Here is a 20,489-nt window from a genome sequence, read left to right as displayed (position 1 = left end):
TGATGGGGATGGGTCTCAATGCATTTCCTCCTCCTCCAGGTCTCAGCCTGCAGCAGGGGCGCTGCATGGCAGCCTATGGGCACAGCCTGGTGCAGGAGGGCAGCCCTGGGGCTGAGCACTATGGGATCGGAGCCGACAAGGCGCGGTGTGCATGGGAAGGGCTCGGGGCTCGCTCAGCACACGGGCACAGCACACACGGGGCAGCACAGGGCCCGGCTCGGTGCCGGCCGTCACTAGGCCGCACAAGGCCGCAGTTGCCACCTGGTGGCGGGCCCCGAGCACAGCCCCGAGCACAGCCCCGCCTCCAGGCCTCCCCACCGCGAGGCCGCTCGGTGATGGCAGCCAGGCCCTGCCGCACTTAACGGGATCACAGCGAGGCCTACCCGGGCCTACTCGGGCCTACCCGCCCCGCCGCAGGCCTCACCCCTCCCTGCCCTCCTTATCTCCATTACAAACTACATCCCCCACAATCCTTTGCGGCGCCCTGCCCGACTTGGCGCACGCGCAACACGTCCCCACCTTCCCCTCCTTTCCGCGGCACGTCGCGCGCCAGCGGGTGGTGGGGTTTCCGCTTCCGGCGCGCCTCGCTCTGGTCCCTGCGGCTGGCGGCCGAGCCTTGTGCCTCCGCCATATTGTCTGTGTGCGGCCGGCGGGCGGGCGGTGAGCGGGCGGCCGCAGCAGGTACCGGCGGGACACGGCAGCTCCGGAGCCTTTCCCCGGGCTCTACGACGGGCAGAGAGGATGGGACGGCGGGGGATAGGAGCCGCCGTGGCTCCTCGCCTCGTTCCGGGGGCGCAGTGTGGGCCGAGGGGCTGGGATCGGCCCTGAGGAGAGCTGGGCCGCGGGTGGGGGGGGGGGTGCAGGGCTGGGCGCCGCTTAAAGGAGCGATGGGGGGAATGGAGCGGGTACGGCCCGGAGAAACGGGAGGGGCGGGGTAAGGCCGGCACTGCTGCCCGCTGAAAGGAGGTGCTGTGCCTACGGGCAGAGCGGGGCCCGGGGCGGAACGGGGCTGTACGGGGCTGCCCGGCTGTAACCGGCCCCTGGGCCTTGCTCCCCCCTCCTCCCCCTCCCCCTTTCGCCGCCGCCTCCCGCTCGGAGTGGGCAGGGCTCTGTGGGAGACCAGCCCTCCCATCCCCCTCCAACCCCCCCCCCTCCCTTCTCCCCCCCACGGCCTTTCGGTTCAGGTGGTCGTTGCCTAAAATGCTCCGTCTTTCCTTCTTTTCCCCGGCTAAAGTGAGTGGGAGGATGCCAGGGGCCAAGGACGGGTGTCCATCTGCTCCTCCCAGCACAGGAGCTCGGCTTTGAGCAGCAGAGCAGGGCCTCCATTTCTCCCGGAGCAGCAATGGTCAGTTTTGCCCTTGTTGTAATTTAGTTCAGTGCGCCTTGGGGCAACAGGCTGCGTTGTTGGTGGTAAAATATGCTTTGTAAATGCAAGGGCAGATAAGCTTATGAAATCTTACGCGTGCTGTTTATTAGGTTATCCTTTCTTACTAAGGGCTTTGGGTACAACCAATAAAGTTTGGATTATAAACACTCAGTCACTGATATGTTTTCTCCTGGCAGCAGTGGTTGATAGAAGCTGAGAGGCTCATAAAGGGTACGCACGGCCCTTTTGCAGGCTGTGTTTGTGGGACCTGAGTCTGTGTTGCAGGGCAGGCTTTTGCATTGTGCTGGTATCTTGCACCAGAGGAGGCTGTGCTGCCATAGTTGTGCACTGGGAAGTTGGTTGTGTGGTCTTAGGGAGCTGGCATCTGCTGATGGTTGCTGGTGCCATGTTGTTGTAGAGGCCTTGATGGCTTCTCTGGGTATCTGCAGACAGCAGTAATGCTTCTTTCAGATAGTGTTGCAGTTGTTGCTCAGAAGGCTGCTATTAAAACTGTAATAGTTGCTTAGAATATTTCGTCTTGCAGAGAGTTGGTGTTCATGCTGTGTTGCCAGTCAGTTTAGGTGTTGGAGGTGAGTCTGGTGGCTTGGATTTGGCTGTAGCATATGGAGGAACAGTGAGATCACTCTGTATGTTCACGTTGGAGAAAAGGGCAAAGCTGCTCAGAGTGGGGAGGCTGCAGTTCAGAGGACAATACACAGGATCTGAGGAAAGTGTGGAGCAGAGAGTGCTTGATCAGCTCCTTAATTAGCTCTAGAACTAGGGTAATGGGCTGGTTCTTATAGCACAATGGGTAAAGCACATCAGCAGTGAGATATCCTTTGTGAAGACACAAACTTAGAGCAAGAAAAAAGATGGAATAGATAGCTGGAGGTCCCCCACATTGGGTACCTCTTGGGAGAGGAGGGTTTATCATATAGATACTGCTCTAGAGACCCTGGATCTCAAGTATAGGCAGTGATCCACACGTCCTGGCCTTGGAGAGATATTTCTGTGCCCTTTCTCTGTTACCTGGTGGTGTTATTTGTGCCATTTATTTGGTGTCGGTATAACCTCACTGCCTTCTGCTCCCGATGTGGGCAGCAGCAGAGTTCAGTGTCCTGCAGATGGGATGGCTGAACCTGCTTTGTTTGGTGCCCCCTGTGAGGAGCTGAAATAAGGTTGGGGTCAGCACCCTGAAGTGAGGGAGGCAACATTGTTCTGTCCTTTGCTGTTACCAAGACCTGGAAGGAGAAGGAGAAGCAAATGGATGACGTTGTGCTGGTGTGATAAATTTCACATCAGGTTTTTGAAGGGGCAGGGTTTTATTACCAGAGCTGTCACCTCCATGGCTTGTCAGTTTTGAATTGCAGGTGTTGAAGTATCTGGTTTATGAACTAAGGTTGATGCCATCTTGGGTTTTCTTGTCCTTTAATGGTCTTAAGAGAATAAACACCCCAGGTTTTAAGATCAGATGGGTCTTAATTCCACTGCAGCTGTTACCTACTTTTGATTGGAAGATGCCTTGGATAATTGATCTGAGCTTGGATATCTCCTTCCAGGGGCTTCTAAGAGCTGACTTCCCTGACTGGAACCTGATTAGAGGAAAGATGTTCTCCTTTGGATCTAGAAAACCCTCTTTGAAAAGGAGACTGTAGCTGTGTGAGCTGGCGTTAGTTCTGGTGATTAAAGCAGTGTATTTTACAGCCCGTTTCTCAGACTCCATCTGAATTTGCCATTGAGGTGCCCAACCTGTCTGTCAATAGGAAAGGATAATCAGAAATGGGATTGTTGATGTTCTTATAGGATCAGCAGTTCAAGGATATCTCTTGTTGGTCTGACCTCAGCAATGGAGGGGCAGTGAAGTGAGCCTGACACAAGTTGTACCTGCTGCTTTGGCCAGCTTGTTCTGGGCAGCTTCATTCCAACAGATCATTTCACTTCTTGCTGCTTTCTGGGAGACTGAAGAGCAGAGGGGAGACCTTGGAGTTCTTTGTGAACCTGAGCCAGCTTGTATTTGGAAGGTTCTAATTTCAATCATTTTAATTATCCATAGAAATGATCTCTGTTTGGGTGTCAATTGTGACCTTATTGTGATTGATTAATGGATTTTCACAAAATATGACCATTTGTTTTCTGAAACAGGCCACCCAGCTACTCCATCTAATGGCTGGGTAGGAGAGGTCACAGTAATTGGTGAAGTACTTCCAAAGTCCTCCTGCATGTCCAGGGTGATATACAGAACCTCTCCCATGGGCTCCTCGCCTTGTAGGAGGCGGTTCTGCAGCGAGCACAGCCCTTCATGCAGGAGCCATCACTGTGTCTTTATTTTTAGTGTTCTGAAAATGGATCAGCACGGATGCACACAACAAATTAATTTCTAGTATAGAAAAGCCAGAGCTTCTGCACTGCTCCTTTTCTTCCAAGTTTTGTTGCAGGTTTCTCTAGCTGTTGCTGGTGTGCTGTTAAATTTCAGCCTGACCTTCTGCAGATTCTACAGCACTGATGATATTCTAGAAGGAAGAGGAGGCCTTTTTGCTTAACTTAACTAAGTTGCAAATTAAAAGCTAGAAGTTGTGGCATTCCAGAATGTGTGGATGCATCTAATGAGACACAACAACTTATCCTTTTCCTAAGCCATGACTTAATGCTGCCCAGTGGCCTTACTGGGCCATTGCAAAGGGTGAAGAGCAATGCTGGGAGATGGACAGGCTTGGCCCTACATGGGCTGCCAGCACCGTGGTTTGGTTATTGTGGCAGAGGTAGATTTTAGCACTCATATACCTGCTGGGTTACACAGGGTGATGAATGCTGTGTCCATGAGGTGCTGGTTAATCTCCAAAGCGCTGGTGCAAAATACAAAGTTTTAATGGCATGCTTCTCAGTCAGTGTGTTGACATCACCTGCCATATCTAGGAGAGCTGCTGTGTCTGGTTGTAGCTGCATAAACAGCATGTGTTGTGTTAGAGTAGCCAGTACATGATAGAGAATGATTTCTGGAGTTTAAGAAGTGATTTTGTTTCCCTTTGATTTTCTGAGTGATTGTAGCTAGGCATGTCCCATGCTAACAGCATCGAATTTCTGCAGAACAATGTTGGAACTATTTCAGATGGAGCTGATTTGAGTGTCCCTTCCCCAGCCCTTTGGATGCCAACTGAGCTGCAAAGCTGGCCTGTGGTGCACTGCCTGCTTGATGGGAGCAGCTGATCACAGAGACTTCCCAAGGAGATGGTTACATGCCATACAAACAGGTTGACCCCTCTGGCTTTGGTACCTTTCCCTGCCTCTAGGACTCACCTGATCAGATTGATGAAAAACAAATCACTTTTAGAGACAGCAGGTTCCGTTTAGTTGCCGAGTTGTAGCTAAATCATGCCACATATGAACTGCAGGAGTCGAATCAGCTGAGCCATGGCGCTGTCAGTACTCTGCATACTAATTAATGTGGAAAACAACTGTGTCACTTAGTGGCAATTACAAAGGAAGAACTTTCCGGAGGGTGCTGCCAGTTGACCTGATGTCAGCTGGGAAGAACCTGTGGTGATGCTGAAACATTCCCTTTCTGAGCTTTCAGGAAGAATCCCTGGTTTTGCCAAGACCTCAGAAGTGGTAACTTTGCTCATTGACTTATAAAATAAATGCTATATTCTGTGTTACAGCCTGTCCCATGCCCCAGGTAGCACACAGCCTCAGCTGTCCTGATGGTGAAGGAGAACTCTTCTTCAGCCCACCCAAGTGCCAAGAGATGCTGGCAGCAGAGGATTGTCACCACTTACTGGTTTGGCTGTTTGTGGCTACACTTGGAGCTGGTTTTATTTGCTGTCTGTTCTGAGTTAGGCATGTAGCCATTTTTATTTGATTGTGTCATGAATGTGAAGTGGTGGCAATAACAATACCCGCCCTGTTTGAGGGGGTTGGGAGCCATAGCAGGAGGAGCTGCCGCCCTTCATGCTCTGCTGTAAGGGCCCAGAAATCTCACCCGCATTGCTGTCTGCTGCAGCTCATTCCGAATGGTGGGTTCGTGTTGGGAAAGCCTTCCCTTTGCTCTTTGTGCTGTGAACTAGTTCAGCTCTTCAGATATGAGGCCTTGATTTGATGGGATGGGTGGGAAGAGAAGAACTTGTGAGGTTGACTGGCTGTTCTGTATGGAATCCCTTAGGAGATGTGGTGAGGAACGTTCCAGTCATTGGCAGCCTCCTGCTGCTGGAGAACATCCCAGCTCGTTTGGCCCAGGTAGATGTGCAGTTGCCAACGCAGGAGTTTTGCAAAGGATGCTTATCCAACTAGGTTGAGATTCTGGAAACCTGTAGATGATCTGTGTAAGCTCTGCTTAAATTCTGTTGCTACGGCTCTGAACAACAATGAAGGCTAATGGTGATGGAGCTGCTGGAGCACCCTGGGGCCTATCAGACACAGGATGCTGCTTGTGCTGTTTGTAAAGCAGGAGAGCTGAGGTGTGCCCAGGACTGTGGCGCAGTGATTGGTCCTATGACTTCCATTTGGTTGAGATCCACGTTACCAGGGATTACTTCTTTGTTGGCAGGAGCTACGAGGAATTCAGGGGAGGGATCAGTATCATGGGTAAAAGAAGAGCCAGTCTCAGTGTTAGATCATTGCTAGTACAGAATTGCTCCAAGATGTTTCTCAGCCTGTCCTTTCTTTTCCCTAATGGCCGGTCATGTCCTACCTTGAATTCAATCACAACTATTCCTATTGTGATTAAAATAACATTAGATTTATTATTTCTCCGGAGCCGGACACAAGCAGCTATTTAAAAGAAATCTGGAAAATAATTTTGTTGGAAACATGTGGTTAAAGCAGGCTGCCCTGTTCCAAAAAAATATCAAGAGGAAAGTTTTTGGTTTCAAACTGAAGCTTTCAACTCAATTAGATGTTAAAAATCTGCTGCTCAGTCGATATTGTCCCTTTAGTAGGTAAATGGGTTTCAGGAAAGGATGTGAAATGTCGGTTCTGTTAATCCAGGCTCGTTTCTATTTCAGCTATGAAATCACAGAGAAATATAGGCTGCAAGGGACTTCTGGAGGTCATCTGTTCCATCCTTGTATTGCTGCAGTTCCAGTATTGTGAAAATACAGACATCAGATTTCTGTCGTGAGATACAACATATGTTTTTTATCAAGCTGGTTACTATTGTTTCTTCTTAAACTGGGATTTGAGTAATGTTGGCTGTCAGTAGGTTGTATTATAGTATTGAAGTATATCTTGGTCTTTTAATTTCAGTAGCATCTACCCCAGTACTAGATGTTCTCCAAACACTGAAGAAGCGAGTGCTCCTTCCTGGGAGGCTTCACAAGCAAAGGGTAGATAGGCTGTGTGAAAGAGATTATAACCAATTTTATCTAATAACTGGAATGTTTCCTCCCACTAACAAAGCACATTCTATACTTAGCATTTCAGAAGTTGGGTTGGAGCCATTTGCTCTGAAAGGTAATGTCTCTCTGGTAACCAGGAATAAAGGAGCAGTATAACCTCTGGTTCCAGGCTGCTTACAGTCATAGCGTCCTTGACTGGTTGAGGGCTTTTTTTCCCCAGGCTGTTGTCCGTCTTAGCCTGTTGACAGCTTTACTTAGTCGCACTTGCAGCTTATAATGAGCTTACGTGGGGAAAGCAGAAGTGAGAGGGAAGTCTGCAGACCCTTATGGCCGTTCTGAGTATCCAGCTTTATGCTTCATGACAGGACGAGGTGGTCTGGCCCAGTCTGTCTGGAATTAGCCAAGTGATAGAAATATTTTCTTGGCTCTTTGGGTTTGGTGTGGGGCAGCTCAGGACTTCTTACCCCTTTGGTAGAATGCTCTCTGTTGACTCCACCTGAGTTCAAGTGAGTCACATGCACTGACTTTATGATATCGAACAGAGGTGACCAAGTTCTGGGTGACACCAAACCAAGCAGCAGTGTCCTGCTTGCTGGGACAACCAGAGCTGGCTGTGCTGTGAGCAGTAGCCTGCAGACAGGCCAGTGTCAAGTGATGCTTCTGTTTGTGGGTGCCTTATTTATACTTCAAGCCTTCTCCACAAAGGTCATCGCTTGGGTAGTACTTGGAGTTCCCCAGGACAACAGCCTTCTGGGAAGCTCTTGGCTTCCAGCTCGCTGGGAGTCTCTGTGTGCATTGCGTCATGCTGCTGCAGATTTCTAGGTTTCAGGTTCTGGTAGCTGTGTACTTGAGAGGCACTGCATGTTAAAAGCATTGCCTTTAAAAGGAGGGGGGAAGAAAAACAGTACCTTGGTTATTTCTGACTTGTAACAAGAAATATGTTTAACTAGAGGTTAGGTAGGTATGTTTCTGCTCATTGCATGATTCCTTACCTGTGTTTTGGTGTCATTGCTCAGAGGGATGCAGTTGGGAGGATGGTAGGCAAAGGAGATGTGTATATTAGTTGTGCACTGCTGCTCTAGGTGAGGATACTACATCAGAAATGAAGTTTTCCATGGGGACAGGGGTTGCTATAGGGATTACAGTAACACTGCCTAGATGTCAGCTTCCCTTCTTAAATGGGAGGGGGGTTTTCTAGCAGTGATTTACATTAAAGAATTAAAAAGTTAAAAAAAGAAATCAAATTCAAGGTAAATATTGAGAATCTTTTGGCTGTTCTGCTGAACTTCAGGCACAAAATGTAGCTCGGCAAGATGCTGTTAGAGAAATTCAAACTCTGAATAAGAGGTCTCTCTTAATTAGTAGAGCTGGCAGTGACGTTCCTTTATGGTGGCAGCACAGCTGACTCTGACTCTCAGGCGCTCCTATGGAGTACTTATCAGCAGTGTGGAGTTTGATCTGTTCTCACCGTTCTACTGCATGCAGGATAAGCAGAGCCCTGTGGTGCTGGGTGAGCTGATTGCTGGCTTACTAATACTGACAGTCCATAGTTAAGGGCAGGCCTGTGTGCAAAAACCAACTGCTGGACCTGTTTAGGTTCTCCACCATGTAACATCTGCCCAAGGGGATTGCTGCAGGTGGCAGAGCAGCACAGCTGGGGCAGAATAGCTGCTCTGTGTCCTTGCGCTGCCAAGGCAGAGAGCTGAACAGCCAGTGCCAGGCAGGAACTGTAGGCTTTGTGTTCCTGCTGTATTGCCAACAGACTCGTGCTTCTGTTTCTTAGCTACGCACTTCAGCTTTAGCAGAGACATAACAGGTTTTGTTCAGAGGTGTGTTTTGTTTTCACGAGTCCTTGAATGCTTTTGCTTTGCTTGCCCTATTGCCCCAAATGTTTCGGTGTCATACGGAGGCAGTAAGGTTTGCTCCAGCTCACAGTCAGCCAGCTGGTGGCACTTGAGCACCAGGTTCCTGTCTGCAGGCAGAGGACTGATGACAGCAGAGCTTCTGTTTAGGTGCAGCAGGTACTACTTTGCCCTCATTGCACTCTGGACACTCATCTAGCTGTAATTGCTACTTGTACTGTGCATTTTCTGCCTTAGAACTGAGTGACAGTTATTTATCCCTCTTTGTCCCCTCTGGATTCACTGCAAGATTATCCCTTCACAGGGATATTGAATGCAAAATATATCCGTATTCCTTAGTAGTTTGAGTAGGGGAATGAGAAGCTTGCAGGTGAGGTAAGTTTGTGTATGTAAGTAATTTTGTTTGCTTTAAAACCAAATGATCTGCACAGATTCTCTCCTTTCCACTTAAAAAGCAGTAGATGGCAATACCTACCTTCATAATTAGGCGCTGTGTGTGTCACCTTTAGAAGCTGCAGTTGACTTCCTGAAGAAACCTTCTCTGAGCAGTCTGTTACAACAGACCTTGTAGGCTACAGCTACATGACAAGGGGAATATCTACAGTGAAAACTGATCTATCTTTAGATAACAAGATTGATTTCTTAATATATTTTTCCTTTGCCTGCTGCAAAAGTGATCTTGCTGGCTGGTGTGGAACAATCATGTTCTGTGATGATATGGATTGGACTTCAATATTAGAATTGCTCAGTCATCTCAGACACGAGGTTGCCTGTGTGGTGACTGAAGCTGGACTTGGTCCTTGTGGGACCCTTCCAACTCCAGTTACGACTCTATGTGTAGGTCCCACACCAGCAGTGCTGAACAGACCAAAAAGCAAGTGGAAATCCTGCTGGAAGCACGAGGAGATAGAAACAAAAACACAGCGATGAAACGTGGAAATTAAATTAACTGCACAGTGCTGAGAGCATTGGAGTGAACTTGGGTGTTCTGCTGATGAAGGTTCGGAATACACATCGACTTTCTGAGCAGCTGAGTCATGCCATATAAATGGTTTGAGGTCTGAGATGAAACTAAGATGCTGAGATGCTGTCTGATCTATTGGAGCGTGTGTTTTGGTAGAGGAATAAACATTTTGCCCAGGAATAGGTGGGCTTTTTGATCAGTTACACTTCATGCTGTTACCTGGATGTGCCCTGTCCCCTTGCTGCCAGATGTTACGTCTCTGTTGCAGACTTAGAGCAGTGCGATGTCCCTTCTCAGCTTGGGGGTTGGATGGCTGCTCCCTGCCAACCTGGAGCTACCTGCGACAGCATTGCTGTGTCACCAGATCAAAAAATAACCCATGTTACTACAGACTGTGCTATTAGAGAAGGTTTGTTCATCTCATGCCAGGAAGAGATGTTGCAGACATTCCTGTGTCCAAAGCAGGCGGCTGCTGGTGGAGCTGTAGGAAATAGTGCAGGAGGAGGATTAATGCCCCTGGGCTCCCTGCTGCAGACATCAAAGCTGTGGGCAGGACACTGTCAGCACAACAGGATTTGACTTCTGGAATGTTCTGCTGGCGTGATACATCCTGGTAGCCTGAACTAACGGCTCTGAGCAGATTTCTAGGTCTTATTAATTTCTGATTAATGGTGCTATTACTTCCTCCTCCAGTGTAGTAGTTCCATGAAGGGATAGGATCGCATAGCAAATAATTCCCATTCATTTAGGTTATAGCATTGCCCACGGAGGGCCATTCTGTGACTGCAGCCATGCAGTCTCTGCCTTATGCTGCACTCCAAACAATGCTCTTTCAGACTCTGATACAGCTTCCTTCCTCCAAAGTTATTTTGAAAGCTGACAAAGACATTCTTGTATTTAAATGTTTAAAAGTATGTCAGCTTTCACTCATGGTGAAAGGTTTGAGGGGTGCAAGGCGCTGCTTTTATTGAGGCAGGACAATACGTCTGGTATAAAATCATAGTACTTAATGCTTGGCAGAATGGGGAGCTTTCCTCTGCCTGCTTCTGGCCTACTTAAAAGAATAAACATTCTGTATGAGTGTTTTAACATGCTTTATTGCCTTTAGCAGTGTGCTGTTAATAGATAGCCTGGATTTATAAATACCAGGAGGCTTGTCCAGAGTCTCAACAATGTGATTTTTATACAGGAGCAGCCTTTATTGACTTGAAGCTTTTATGCCACCATAACGTTTGTACATTCTAATTCTATTGGGTGATATTGGTAGGATCACCTGTAGGTGCTGCTTTTCATCCCTCACTTCAGGGTGTTGTAGCCCATGCAGTGAGTGTGCATTGACAGCATTGGGAGCATGCTCTGACTTAGAGCTGGGAGGTGACGTGATGACTGTCCTGCTGATTGAGGTCCCCTTGGATCCATGGACAGGAGGTTTACTAAAATCCCCTTTCAAAGAAGTGGAGGTGATAAAACTCATCTGACGAGGTCCATTGAAGACTTGCAGTCCTGAAATTCTGCTTTAAATGAAGATTGTGTTTCTAGAAATTGAAACTTGGGGCTGTGCTTAACTTAGGTTGTACGGGTGACCTTGTCGGTCTGTCTGCTGTTGGCAGCACGGCTTGTCAGTGCACTGTAAGAGGGGCAGGATGTGCAGCACACAGTGAGTGAAGGGTTCTGGTTCTGCACTGGCATGAACTCGCCTGGGCTGGGGAAGGGTTGCAGTTGGAGGCTGTTGCTTTTGCTGCAGAGCTGAAGGGAGGAGCCCGTCTGCTGATAGAGAGCTTGCTATTTTTCTTCCCTCATAGAAAGTTATCTTTTCTGCCATAAGTTAGATACTTGGTGCTGGAAGTTGCAAGGAGCGTACAGGGTGTTAGATCTGCTCTTGGGTGCAAATGGTCCTGTCTTGTGTGAGGGAAAGCAGACAAATGGTTTTCAGGTCCTGACAAATGATCCCAGGTCTGTGGCTGGACTCCAGCTGCTGCTTCTCAACAGCTTTTAATTATTAACTTAAATATTTTTACAGTATCTTGAGATTTTAACCTTTGGTTTATTTTCTCTCTCTTTAGTTGGAAGAACCAGAGGCCTATCTGAGGCCTTTCTCCCCTATCCTACTTTGGAGATTGGGTAGCCTCTGGTTTCAGACCTCTCATCACTTCCACCTGCCAACCTGTCTGATATGTCGGGACCCGTGCCGAGCAGGGCCAGGGTTTACACGGATGTGAACACACACAGACCCCGGGAGTACTGGGACTACGAGTCGCATGTGGTTGAGTGGGGGTAAGTATCCGGGCTGGGCAGGATCCATGTAGGGTCTGGCAGAGTGGTACAAGGAAACTGTGACACCTGTGCTGCATTAGGCTTTTCGTGCTCTTTGGTAGATGTTTGGTGTATATGGTAAGTTAGATCACAGTTTTTCTTTGCAATAGCCTGTTGGGTATCTGAAATGGTCTCTTGTCAAATTTTTAAATCCCTGGCAGCACAAGAATGTTTTTAGTGTCTCCATTCAGGTTTTGGTTTGAATAGCTTTTGACGTGTAGTCAGGAAACTTGTTGTTTCAGAAGGGAGAAAGTCTTTTATCTGAAACAGGCTAAATGGCACTGGGAGTGGGGCTGGAAAAATGGTTCTGAATTGGAGGAGTGAAGAGACTCAGCAAACTGAAATAGGTACATGTCTCCTTGTGACCTGTTGCTCTTCTCTCTGCAAGTGACTACAAAAGACATCTATGCTGCTTTTTGAAGGAAGGAGATGTCTAAATTGAGCTCATGACTGAACTGTCCAAGAATCAGATGGCAGTGATGCGGCTTCTTGGCTCTGTGCTCCTGCTTTTGTGGGCAGGGCCCAGACTGCCCCGTCCTCAGCTTTGATGCAGTTCCTGGTTTTTGAAATGCGTGCTGTACTGAGCAGAAGTGGTGCCTTGTGCCTGGTCTGCTATTAAGTGGGCTAATAATAAGACCATTGAATATTTTGGTCTTGATAGCTTGATGTCTTCCTAGCTACTGCAGAAGAAACAACTTCTGGGTTGGATTGGGCTTGGACGAAGAGAAGCTTCCCACTTCTCTCAATTAGTAATCATGGCCTTCAGTAGACTGAAGGTGCTTGTTTATTCACCTTGTCTGGAAGAAGGGGGAGGCAATAATTCAGTGTTAAGGGGCACCTTGTAAATTCTGATGGGAATGTCTGAGCTATTTGGAATTCTTTACCTCTTTATCTCCACAGAAATCAAGATGACTACCAGCTAGTTCGAAAATTAGGCCGAGGCAAATACAGTGAAGTATTTGAAGCCATCAACATTACAAATAATGAAAAAGTAGTTGTTAAAATTCTCAAGGTGAGTAGGGGTTTGGGGGAAACATGAGACTGGTCCTGAAGTGACCAGGAGGCTTCTCATAACTGCACGTTTAGCACATGTCAGTTAACAGATTTTTTGACTGTTGGAACATGTTCAGAGATGTGAGCTCTTATTGGAATGCCATATACGTAACAACAAAGTGTAGTTTTGGGAACTTAACTTGCAAAGGTGCTGATGTGTTTTGCTAACTTGCAGTCGGGTAACTTTGTCATCTGTCATATCTATTTGCCTTGCTTTATGGGCCACTTTGTCTTATGCTTTGGTGTTTTATTCTTCAGCCTGTTAAAAAGAAGAAAATCAAGCGTGAAATCAAGATCTTAGAAAACTTGCGAGGCGGTCCCAATATAATCACTCTTGCAGATATAGTAAAAGATCCTGTGGTGAGTGTGGACAGAATGTAAAGGGTACCTTGGGTTTGTGGGTAAAGTCTGTGTTTCACTTCAGCTCTGATGTGACATTTTTGTTTTCCTCTGCTCTTAAATCCCACTTTTGAATCCCTTAATGAGATCAGCTCTTAATCTGATTAACTCCTTTCAGAGGCCTTTCCCCCCACAGGTCACTTGTGCCCCTCACTCAGTAAGGAAGCAGCAGTGAACTGAGACGTGTTCACTTCTTCTACAGACAGAACTGCAGGGGGCTGCAGGCACTGAGGGAAATTGCAACTGTGCCTGAGGCAGAGGGTTTTTAGTAATTTTAGGAGCTGAGATGATTTAATGCATTATCGTAATGAAAACAGTTCATCTCAATGAGGCTGAACACTTTTCTCTCTGTTTCAGTCTCGGACCCCTGCTTTGGTTTTTGAACATGTAAACAACACAGACTTTAAGGTATAGTATGAGTTCCGATCTTCTATGTTTTCCATTCAGAAGCCACTTTAATGTCCTGGGAAGAAACTAATACATAGAGGGAAGGCAGGTTATTTAATCATTTCCTTCCGACAAACCAGCTATCTCTGAAGATGAGCACACTTGAATAGAGTTTGTATTTAGTTCCTTAGTACCATTTTGCTGCGGGTGTTAGAAGGTGAAGATCCAGATTCCTGTTGCATTCAAACCTTCAGAATAAATTAATCTGTTACCTTGTAGACCATCGATGCCCATGACAGCTTTACTCGAGCTCGGAGCACCTCAGTCTGTTTTAGACCCAGTCTGCAGCTGCAGGCATAACGAATCATGTAGGCCTAGTGCTGAGGGAGTTATTGACAGGAACCAGAGCACAGCTGGACATAAGCTATGTATGTGATTTGTGCGGGAGAGGAGCAGGCTGAGTATATGTGGAGTCAGAGTAACTTGGGAAATGTCCACTGTTCATTCAAATGGCTTTGGAGAACAACATTAGCTGAGAACAGAACTGGGTTGCTCTGAATTGTTGCAGTTGTGATATTTTTCTTTGCTGCTGACCACTGATGGGATGTATTTGTTTCCCGCAGCAATTATACCAGACATTAACAGATTATGATATTCGATTCTACATGTATGAGATTTTGAAGGTAAGTTGGTGTTTCCTTATTTTGTTGATTTGTTTCTCAGCTTTGTATTCAGCCAGTCCTTTAGGAGTGGTTATCTTGTCGCTAATGGGTGAAGGGAAGACCTATGGAAGAATTGGTTTAAAAAATAGACATCAAATCAGTACAGTGCCAATTGTTTAGCCACATTTTCACAAGTAATTTTAGTCCCTTATTGAGGATGGCAAAGCCCTCATCTGGATACACTGAGAACTCCAGAAATCTGTTTCTTTTGGGATTAAAACACAGGAGGTAAAACCAGACACTTCTTTTGCTGGGACTTCCCTTTGAGAGGGGCCTCTAGAGGTCTTTGCTGTGGTCTGTGAGTCTAGTTCTGAACGTGTCTTTGAGCAGTCAAGTCATACTGCCTAGTTAAACTTAGTATATGCAAAAGTACTTCTGAACATGACTGAACTTGAAAGGTTCTTACAACTCCAGCATCTGCTTGTTTGTCACTTACAGGCTCTAGATTACTGCCATAGCATGGGAATCATGCACAGAGATGTCAAACCTCACAACGTCATGATCGATCATGAGCACAGAAAGGTACTGCAGGGAAGGGTCCTACTTTTCTCTTGGCAAAAAAGGGATTCATTTTTTGGTATTCCCATGTAGAGGTAATAGCAGACATCTTTTGGGGGGGATGCAGGAACTGTGTTTCCATTGCATGGAAGCAAACCACTTAAGATGTTATGGGTTATATGTTGTGGTTGGGTTGGTAAGGAGAGATTTGATTTAGAGTGGTTGATGGTCTCGGTGTGTGGAGAATATCGAAACATATCTGATCAATTTCAAATTAACTGAAAAGAGAAAGCTTGTAAGTAAAGCTTTCAGGTAAACTTGTAGCGTGATTCAGTAGATAGAGGAGAGCTGGCACATCCCTTGATGTTTTTCATTGTTTTCTACCATTTCTAGCTTAGACTAATAGATTGGGGTTTGGCTGAGTTCTATCACCCTGGCCAGGAGTACAATGTCAGAGTGGCTTCCAGATATTTCAAAGGACCTGAACTCCTTGTAGATTATCAGGTAAGAATTACCAGGATTTATCACTGATGTGTATGCAAGAAACCTTGACGATTCCACATAGCGAACCAGAACTTCAGGTATTTAGCAGCTTGACACTGAAGGTGGTCTGTTCTCAAATACACACAGAAAGCAATGGTTGTAAAGCCACTGAGTTAAAGCAGTGAGTCATGAGGACTTGAAGAGCTGACCTCACATCATGGATGTTGGAATACAAACGTTTTTCTTTAATGAATTTTGGTTGTGCAGTAAGGAACAGAAATGAAGCAAAGTTCTTGTGAGAGTAGCTGATACTGTGTGGACTGCTCATACTGTGAGCTGAACAGTGGTCTGATGATGAAGCTGCATTAACATATTTGTTCCCGGTGTAATTTGGCCATGTTTGTATTTCTGGAGGGAGGGGGAACCTGTTAGTTTTGGGAGTCCTTTCTGCTGAATTCTGTAGAAATTGAATTGTCCTTCTGGTTTTGTACAGATGTATGATTACAGTCTGGATATGTGGAGCTTGGGTTGCATGTTGGCTAGTATGATATTCCGAAAGGAGCCATTTTTCCATGGCCATGACAACTATGATCAGGTGAGAGCTGGTCATGTACAATCTCTGTTCTCTTCTCACAATGAAGATTTTCTGCTTACGCTTCTATCAAGGGATCCAAAGAAGAATTTAAGCATCTCTTTAATGGCTTCTATGCTGTTTGAAGCCATGTTCCTTTCTTTTTTTTTTAAACCATGCAAGGTGATGTAGTATAGTATATAGAAAAAGTTTTGTAATACTTTGTATTTTTGAGCTCCTTGGTGTGTATCTGGTAAAAGTTATAACCTTGCTTTTATTAAGGCTGGTGTGTTTTGGGATATAGATCCACTATTCCTGAGGTTATATTATGTGGAAAGCCCCTTCCCTATCCATTTTCTTAGTGTTAGTTATATTAGGGCACACAGCTGTAACCCAAAGTAGCCTGGAGGCAAAGCCCTGAGTGGGAACACATTTCTGGTGCCCACAATTACATGTGGGGCAGTTGGAGCCGTGAGAGCACCCCATGCCTGCTGGCTGAGACTTCATTCAAGCTCCCAGGGGAATTTGCTGCAGTATCTTTATGCTGATTCTGATGTTATTATTCCCTCACAGCAGTGACTTATTTTTCTGTTTCTAGCTGGTGAGGATAGCCAAGGTGCTGGGAACGGAAGATCTGTATGACTACATTGACAAATACAACATTGAACTGGATCCACGTTTCAATGACATCTTGGGCAGGTGAGCCAAGCTGTGGAGTAGTTCAGAAGTTCATGAGCTCTTGGGAGAGTCAGAGCTTGTAGTAAACAAAGACTTTTGCTTTAGAGAGAACTGTTACTTTGTGCTTTTGATCCCCTTTGTTTGTATTTCTATGCACCTTTGTATGCAGATGCTTTTGAGGAAAGAGTTTTAAATGTCATCTAGGTTAATAATTGAACTGCCAGAGCGTAAAGCGTGAAGGGCCAACACTCCTTCCGGTATTGCAGGAAAAAGAGCACCCATGGTTCTCAAGACTATCATGTAGGAGATGAATTGCTTCTGGTGGCATTCACGTATTATTTTCCTCATAGTTATTTCACGTGTGACAAGGAAAGAGTGTTCAGAGTGTAACAGAAGAGCAGAACTTGAGGTTTCAGGCCTATACGTTTGTTGTAACCTTGTGCTGTTATGAGCCATGGCAGCTGTGCCGCCGTGTGGTGGCACAGTGTACTGCTATGCTGTGCTCCAGTTCTGTTCAGCCCCCTCGCTGCTGCAACAAGCAGTGACCTGCCTTCCAGATGGGCATCTGTTGCAGTCTTATCTTTAAACATAACAAGAATTCTGGCTCCTGTGTGCTCTGCCTCACCTCATTTGAGCATCTTGTTTTCTGCAGACACTCCCGCAAGCGATGGGAGCGCTTTGTTCATAGCGAGAACCAACATCTGGTGAGTCCTGAAGCTCTGGATTTCTTAGACAAGCTGTTGCGATATGATCACCAGTCACGCCTCACAGCAAGAGAAGCCATGGAACACCCCTACTTCTGTAAGTAGCAGATCTTACGACTGCCTGCTGTTCTTCCTCTGCACTCTTTCCTCTGGGAAATCTCCATCTGAGTAGGTTGTACAGATGGAGATAGGAATTGCAATGTTCAGAAGCCAGTTCTTTGCAAATAGTTGTGCTGGAGCTGAGGCTGCTGGTCTCTGAGGTGGATAAATAGGCCGCTGCCATCTGCAGCAGCTGAGGAAGCAGCGTTGTGTGTCTGTGTCAGGGCGGTGAATCAGCAGCACTGCATGAAAGAATCTTTGCTGTTTAACCTGTGCTAATTTCAGCAGGTGCCTGGGCATGAGGATTCCTGTGTTTGATAAAACCAGGTAACTGGTTTGCTGACAGACAGGCCCTTTGAAGTCATTTTGTTGCTAAATATGTGCCTTAGCCAGCAGTGTATTGATGACATTTCTGCTCACTGCATTCATTTTCTGGGTTTAGTTTTATGAAATCATCTGACATAGAAAGGAAATAACTCTGCCATAATATCAGCTTTTAGCACTGAGTAGTCCTGCTGATCTCCACGTAATTTGGGCATCTTATCTTTAACTTCTGGATTTCTTAGTTCCGTTACCTTTGTACCCTCTTGGGTGCTCTCCAGGGGAATTGATGGAAACTTCAGTGTTCCAGTAGATGATGGTTGATATTATTTCTGACGCAGGCAGCTTGCCAGCACTGGCTGTGCTCTGAGGTCACAAGCAGGCTGTGTGCTCAGCTGCTGTCTGCCAACACGGCGCCTAAGGGTAGTGTGCTCTTCCTAGATCCCATTGTGAAAGACCAGGCTCGGATGGGCTCGTCCAACATGCCGGGTGGCAGCACTCCTGTCAGCAGTGCAAGTATGATGTCAGGTCAGTTCTGCCATTGACTCTTCTTGATGCACGATGTTGTAAAGTGTTCCTGCAAGTGTCTGGGACGGTGAGTCCTGCAGGTGGGGCATGAGGGCATGTCCTGGAACTGATGATGAAGGCGGTGAGGGCTAAAAACATGTGGGTGGGAGAGAGGGAAAAGAGGCCCCGCTGCAGCCTGACCTGCTTTTCTGGTCTTGTTCTTTTATGAGGTGCTTTGCAGGTGGAATTTCTGGCAGCAGTTGGAAGGACGGCGATGCTGCCACATCTGCCCTTTGGTGACACTTAAATGTACATAAACTGAGCTTTCTCTCAGAGGCCGCCGAGAACAGTGAAAGATCTTCCCTGTCAGCTTATTTTGGTAGCTCTGAAAATATAACAAAGCGACCTGCGAGGATGATTCGTCCTTTAAGAAGCAGCAGAGCCGTCCTGGATAATCAGCGCACCTGTTTCACTCTAATTCTTTGCTTACGTGTCTCTGTTTCAGGGATTTCTTCAGTGCCAACACCTTCACCCCTTGGACCTCTCGCAGGCTCACCCGTCATTTCTGCCACCACCACCCTGGGGATGCCCGTTCCAGCTGCTGCAGGCGCTCAGCAGTAGTGATGGGTTCTGTCTCCTGCTGCCTGAGCTGAGTCAGGTGGGGAAGAGGTTTCCCCCTCCGCCTCTCCTCAGGACGCAGCTCGTGCCTGGCAGGGGAAGGGAGGGGATGATGAACGCTTTGGAGGCACCGTGTCTGAACTGTTGCTTGTGGATTTATAGTAGTTCAGTCATTATATACAAAATTATTATAGGGTGATTTTTTTTTTTTCTTTTTTTACTTGAACTTTTCGTAACTCAGGGGATTCCCTGAAAATACCTACAGATGGAAGATTTCTTTGGACAGTTTCCCTTCCCCCCCCCTCCATCCCTCCCCACCCCAAAAAAAAAAGAAATTACTCTTCAGTTAAGAGCAAAGATGAATCAACAGCATTTCCAAACTATTGCATCCTGCTGGAAATCTCTTCACGTTCCCACCATTATTCCTCCACAAGCATCATCCACCCTGGGGGGATCGTGCTGTTCTCCAGATGTTACCAACCCAAGTCTTCACGAGGCAGGGGAGGGGGATTCTTTAAGTACCACTCACTCACTTTAACCCCAACAGCCTGCAATATGATTCAGTACATTGAGGAGACAATTCCAGTACGGAGAGGTGGTAGAAACCATAAAAGAAATGCAGATAACGTCTCAAACCCTGTTTTGATCGAGTCATCTCTCCTTAGGAGCCAACCAAAATGCCAACTCACCCCCTTTGCATGTAATTTTAGTCTTAAAAGTGACCGATCCAATCGAAGTCCTCACCGCCTCCTGTTCAAGGTGCTGCTCTGAGCCGTCCTCCCATCAGCACCTTCCACATGAGAAGGGGAGAGGCTTCCTGCCATTGCTTGGCTTTGGATCTCTGGAATTAAGTTTGTTCTTGGGTCTATTGTTTTTAACTCGTCGATCTAGGTTTCGAGCCGGTGGCAACTTGAAAAGCCGGAATAAATCAGACTGCGCCAAGTCAGATAGAGAACATCTTCACCCACCATCCATCCCCTCCCTCACGTGCCATGTGGTGAGAGATACCAGTTACCTCACAGCCCTGTAAATATGCACTGAGAGGAAGGAAGGAGCCGAGCAGACTTTAACGTAAAGCAAACAGGTAGATCAGTCATTGTGGACAAATATTAGCATTGACAACAAAGAAGAAACTAAAAGATAAAAAGCAACCGCCCCCTGTTCCAGCCCTGCTCCCCGTTGCTGTGTATATATCCTTTGTCCTTCATATGTGAAAGATCCAGTGTTGGAATTCTTTGGTGTAAATAAACATTTGGTTTTATTTATCGAGGTTAGATTGGAGTTCCCTGTGTAGGGGGTGGTGCCACACACATACATATATATATATATACATATGTAGTGCCATCTATGGGAGCTCTACCAATTCGTGCCATTGGAGAAGCAGCTTCTATGTCCTGCAGGTGGGAGGCGGGGCCTTAAAGCTGGTTATGAACACACAGATGTGATGTTGGTGGGGGCACTTGTGGGCAGGGGCTGCTCAGCTTTGAGACCCCTCCGACCCCAAGGCCTACGGGATGGGGCCGGGCTCGGGCCTTCACACGTGCTTCCCGGCCTCGTCTGCGCATGCGCTCGCTGGCTCCGCCTACGTGCGTCTGCCACGCGGCCGCGCATGCG

At 46.9% G+C, this 20,489-nt stretch overlaps 1 protein-coding gene across 3 annotated transcripts; it reads left to right on the top strand.

Annotated features, from left to right (window-relative positions):
* The first annotated feature begins 598 nt into the window (after nucleotides 1–598).
* Nucleotides 599–20,144, top strand: CSNK2A1 (casein kinase 2 alpha 1). Of its 3 annotated transcripts, none has more exons than XM_015882042.2 (13): nucleotides 599–681; nucleotides 11,586–11,796; nucleotides 12,736–12,847; nucleotides 13,147–13,248; nucleotides 13,645–13,695; nucleotides 14,298–14,357; nucleotides 14,835–14,918; nucleotides 15,288–15,398; nucleotides 15,871–15,972; nucleotides 16,547–16,647; nucleotides 17,279–17,427; nucleotides 18,192–18,278; nucleotides 18,763–20,144. In XM_015882042.2, exons 2-13 carry the CDS (start codon nucleotides 11,696–11,698, stop codon nucleotides 18,876–18,878), a joined length of 1,176 nt encoding a protein of 391 aa, XP_015737528.1. In that variant the 5' UTR covers nucleotides 599–681; nucleotides 11,586–11,695; the 3' UTR covers nucleotides 18,879–20,144. The 3 variants fall into 3 exon arrangements, with proteins under 3 accessions (XP_015737528.1, XP_085376573.1, XP_085376572.1); XM_085520447.1 differs by lacking the exon at nucleotides 599–681 and adding an exon at nucleotides 1,201–1,345; XM_085520446.1 differs by lacking the exon at nucleotides 599–681 and adding an exon at nucleotides 11,350–11,475.
* The last annotated feature ends 345 nt before the right edge of the window (nucleotides 20,145–20,489 follow it).

Source organism: Coturnix japonica, chromosome 19 (assembly GCF_054131305.1).
Source record: "Coturnix japonica strain WE chromosome 19, WE-NBRP24, whole genome shotgun sequence".
NCBI lineage: Eukaryota > Metazoa > Chordata > Aves > Galliformes > Phasianidae > Coturnix > Coturnix japonica.
This window is presented reverse-complemented; position numbering and strand designations above follow the sequence as displayed.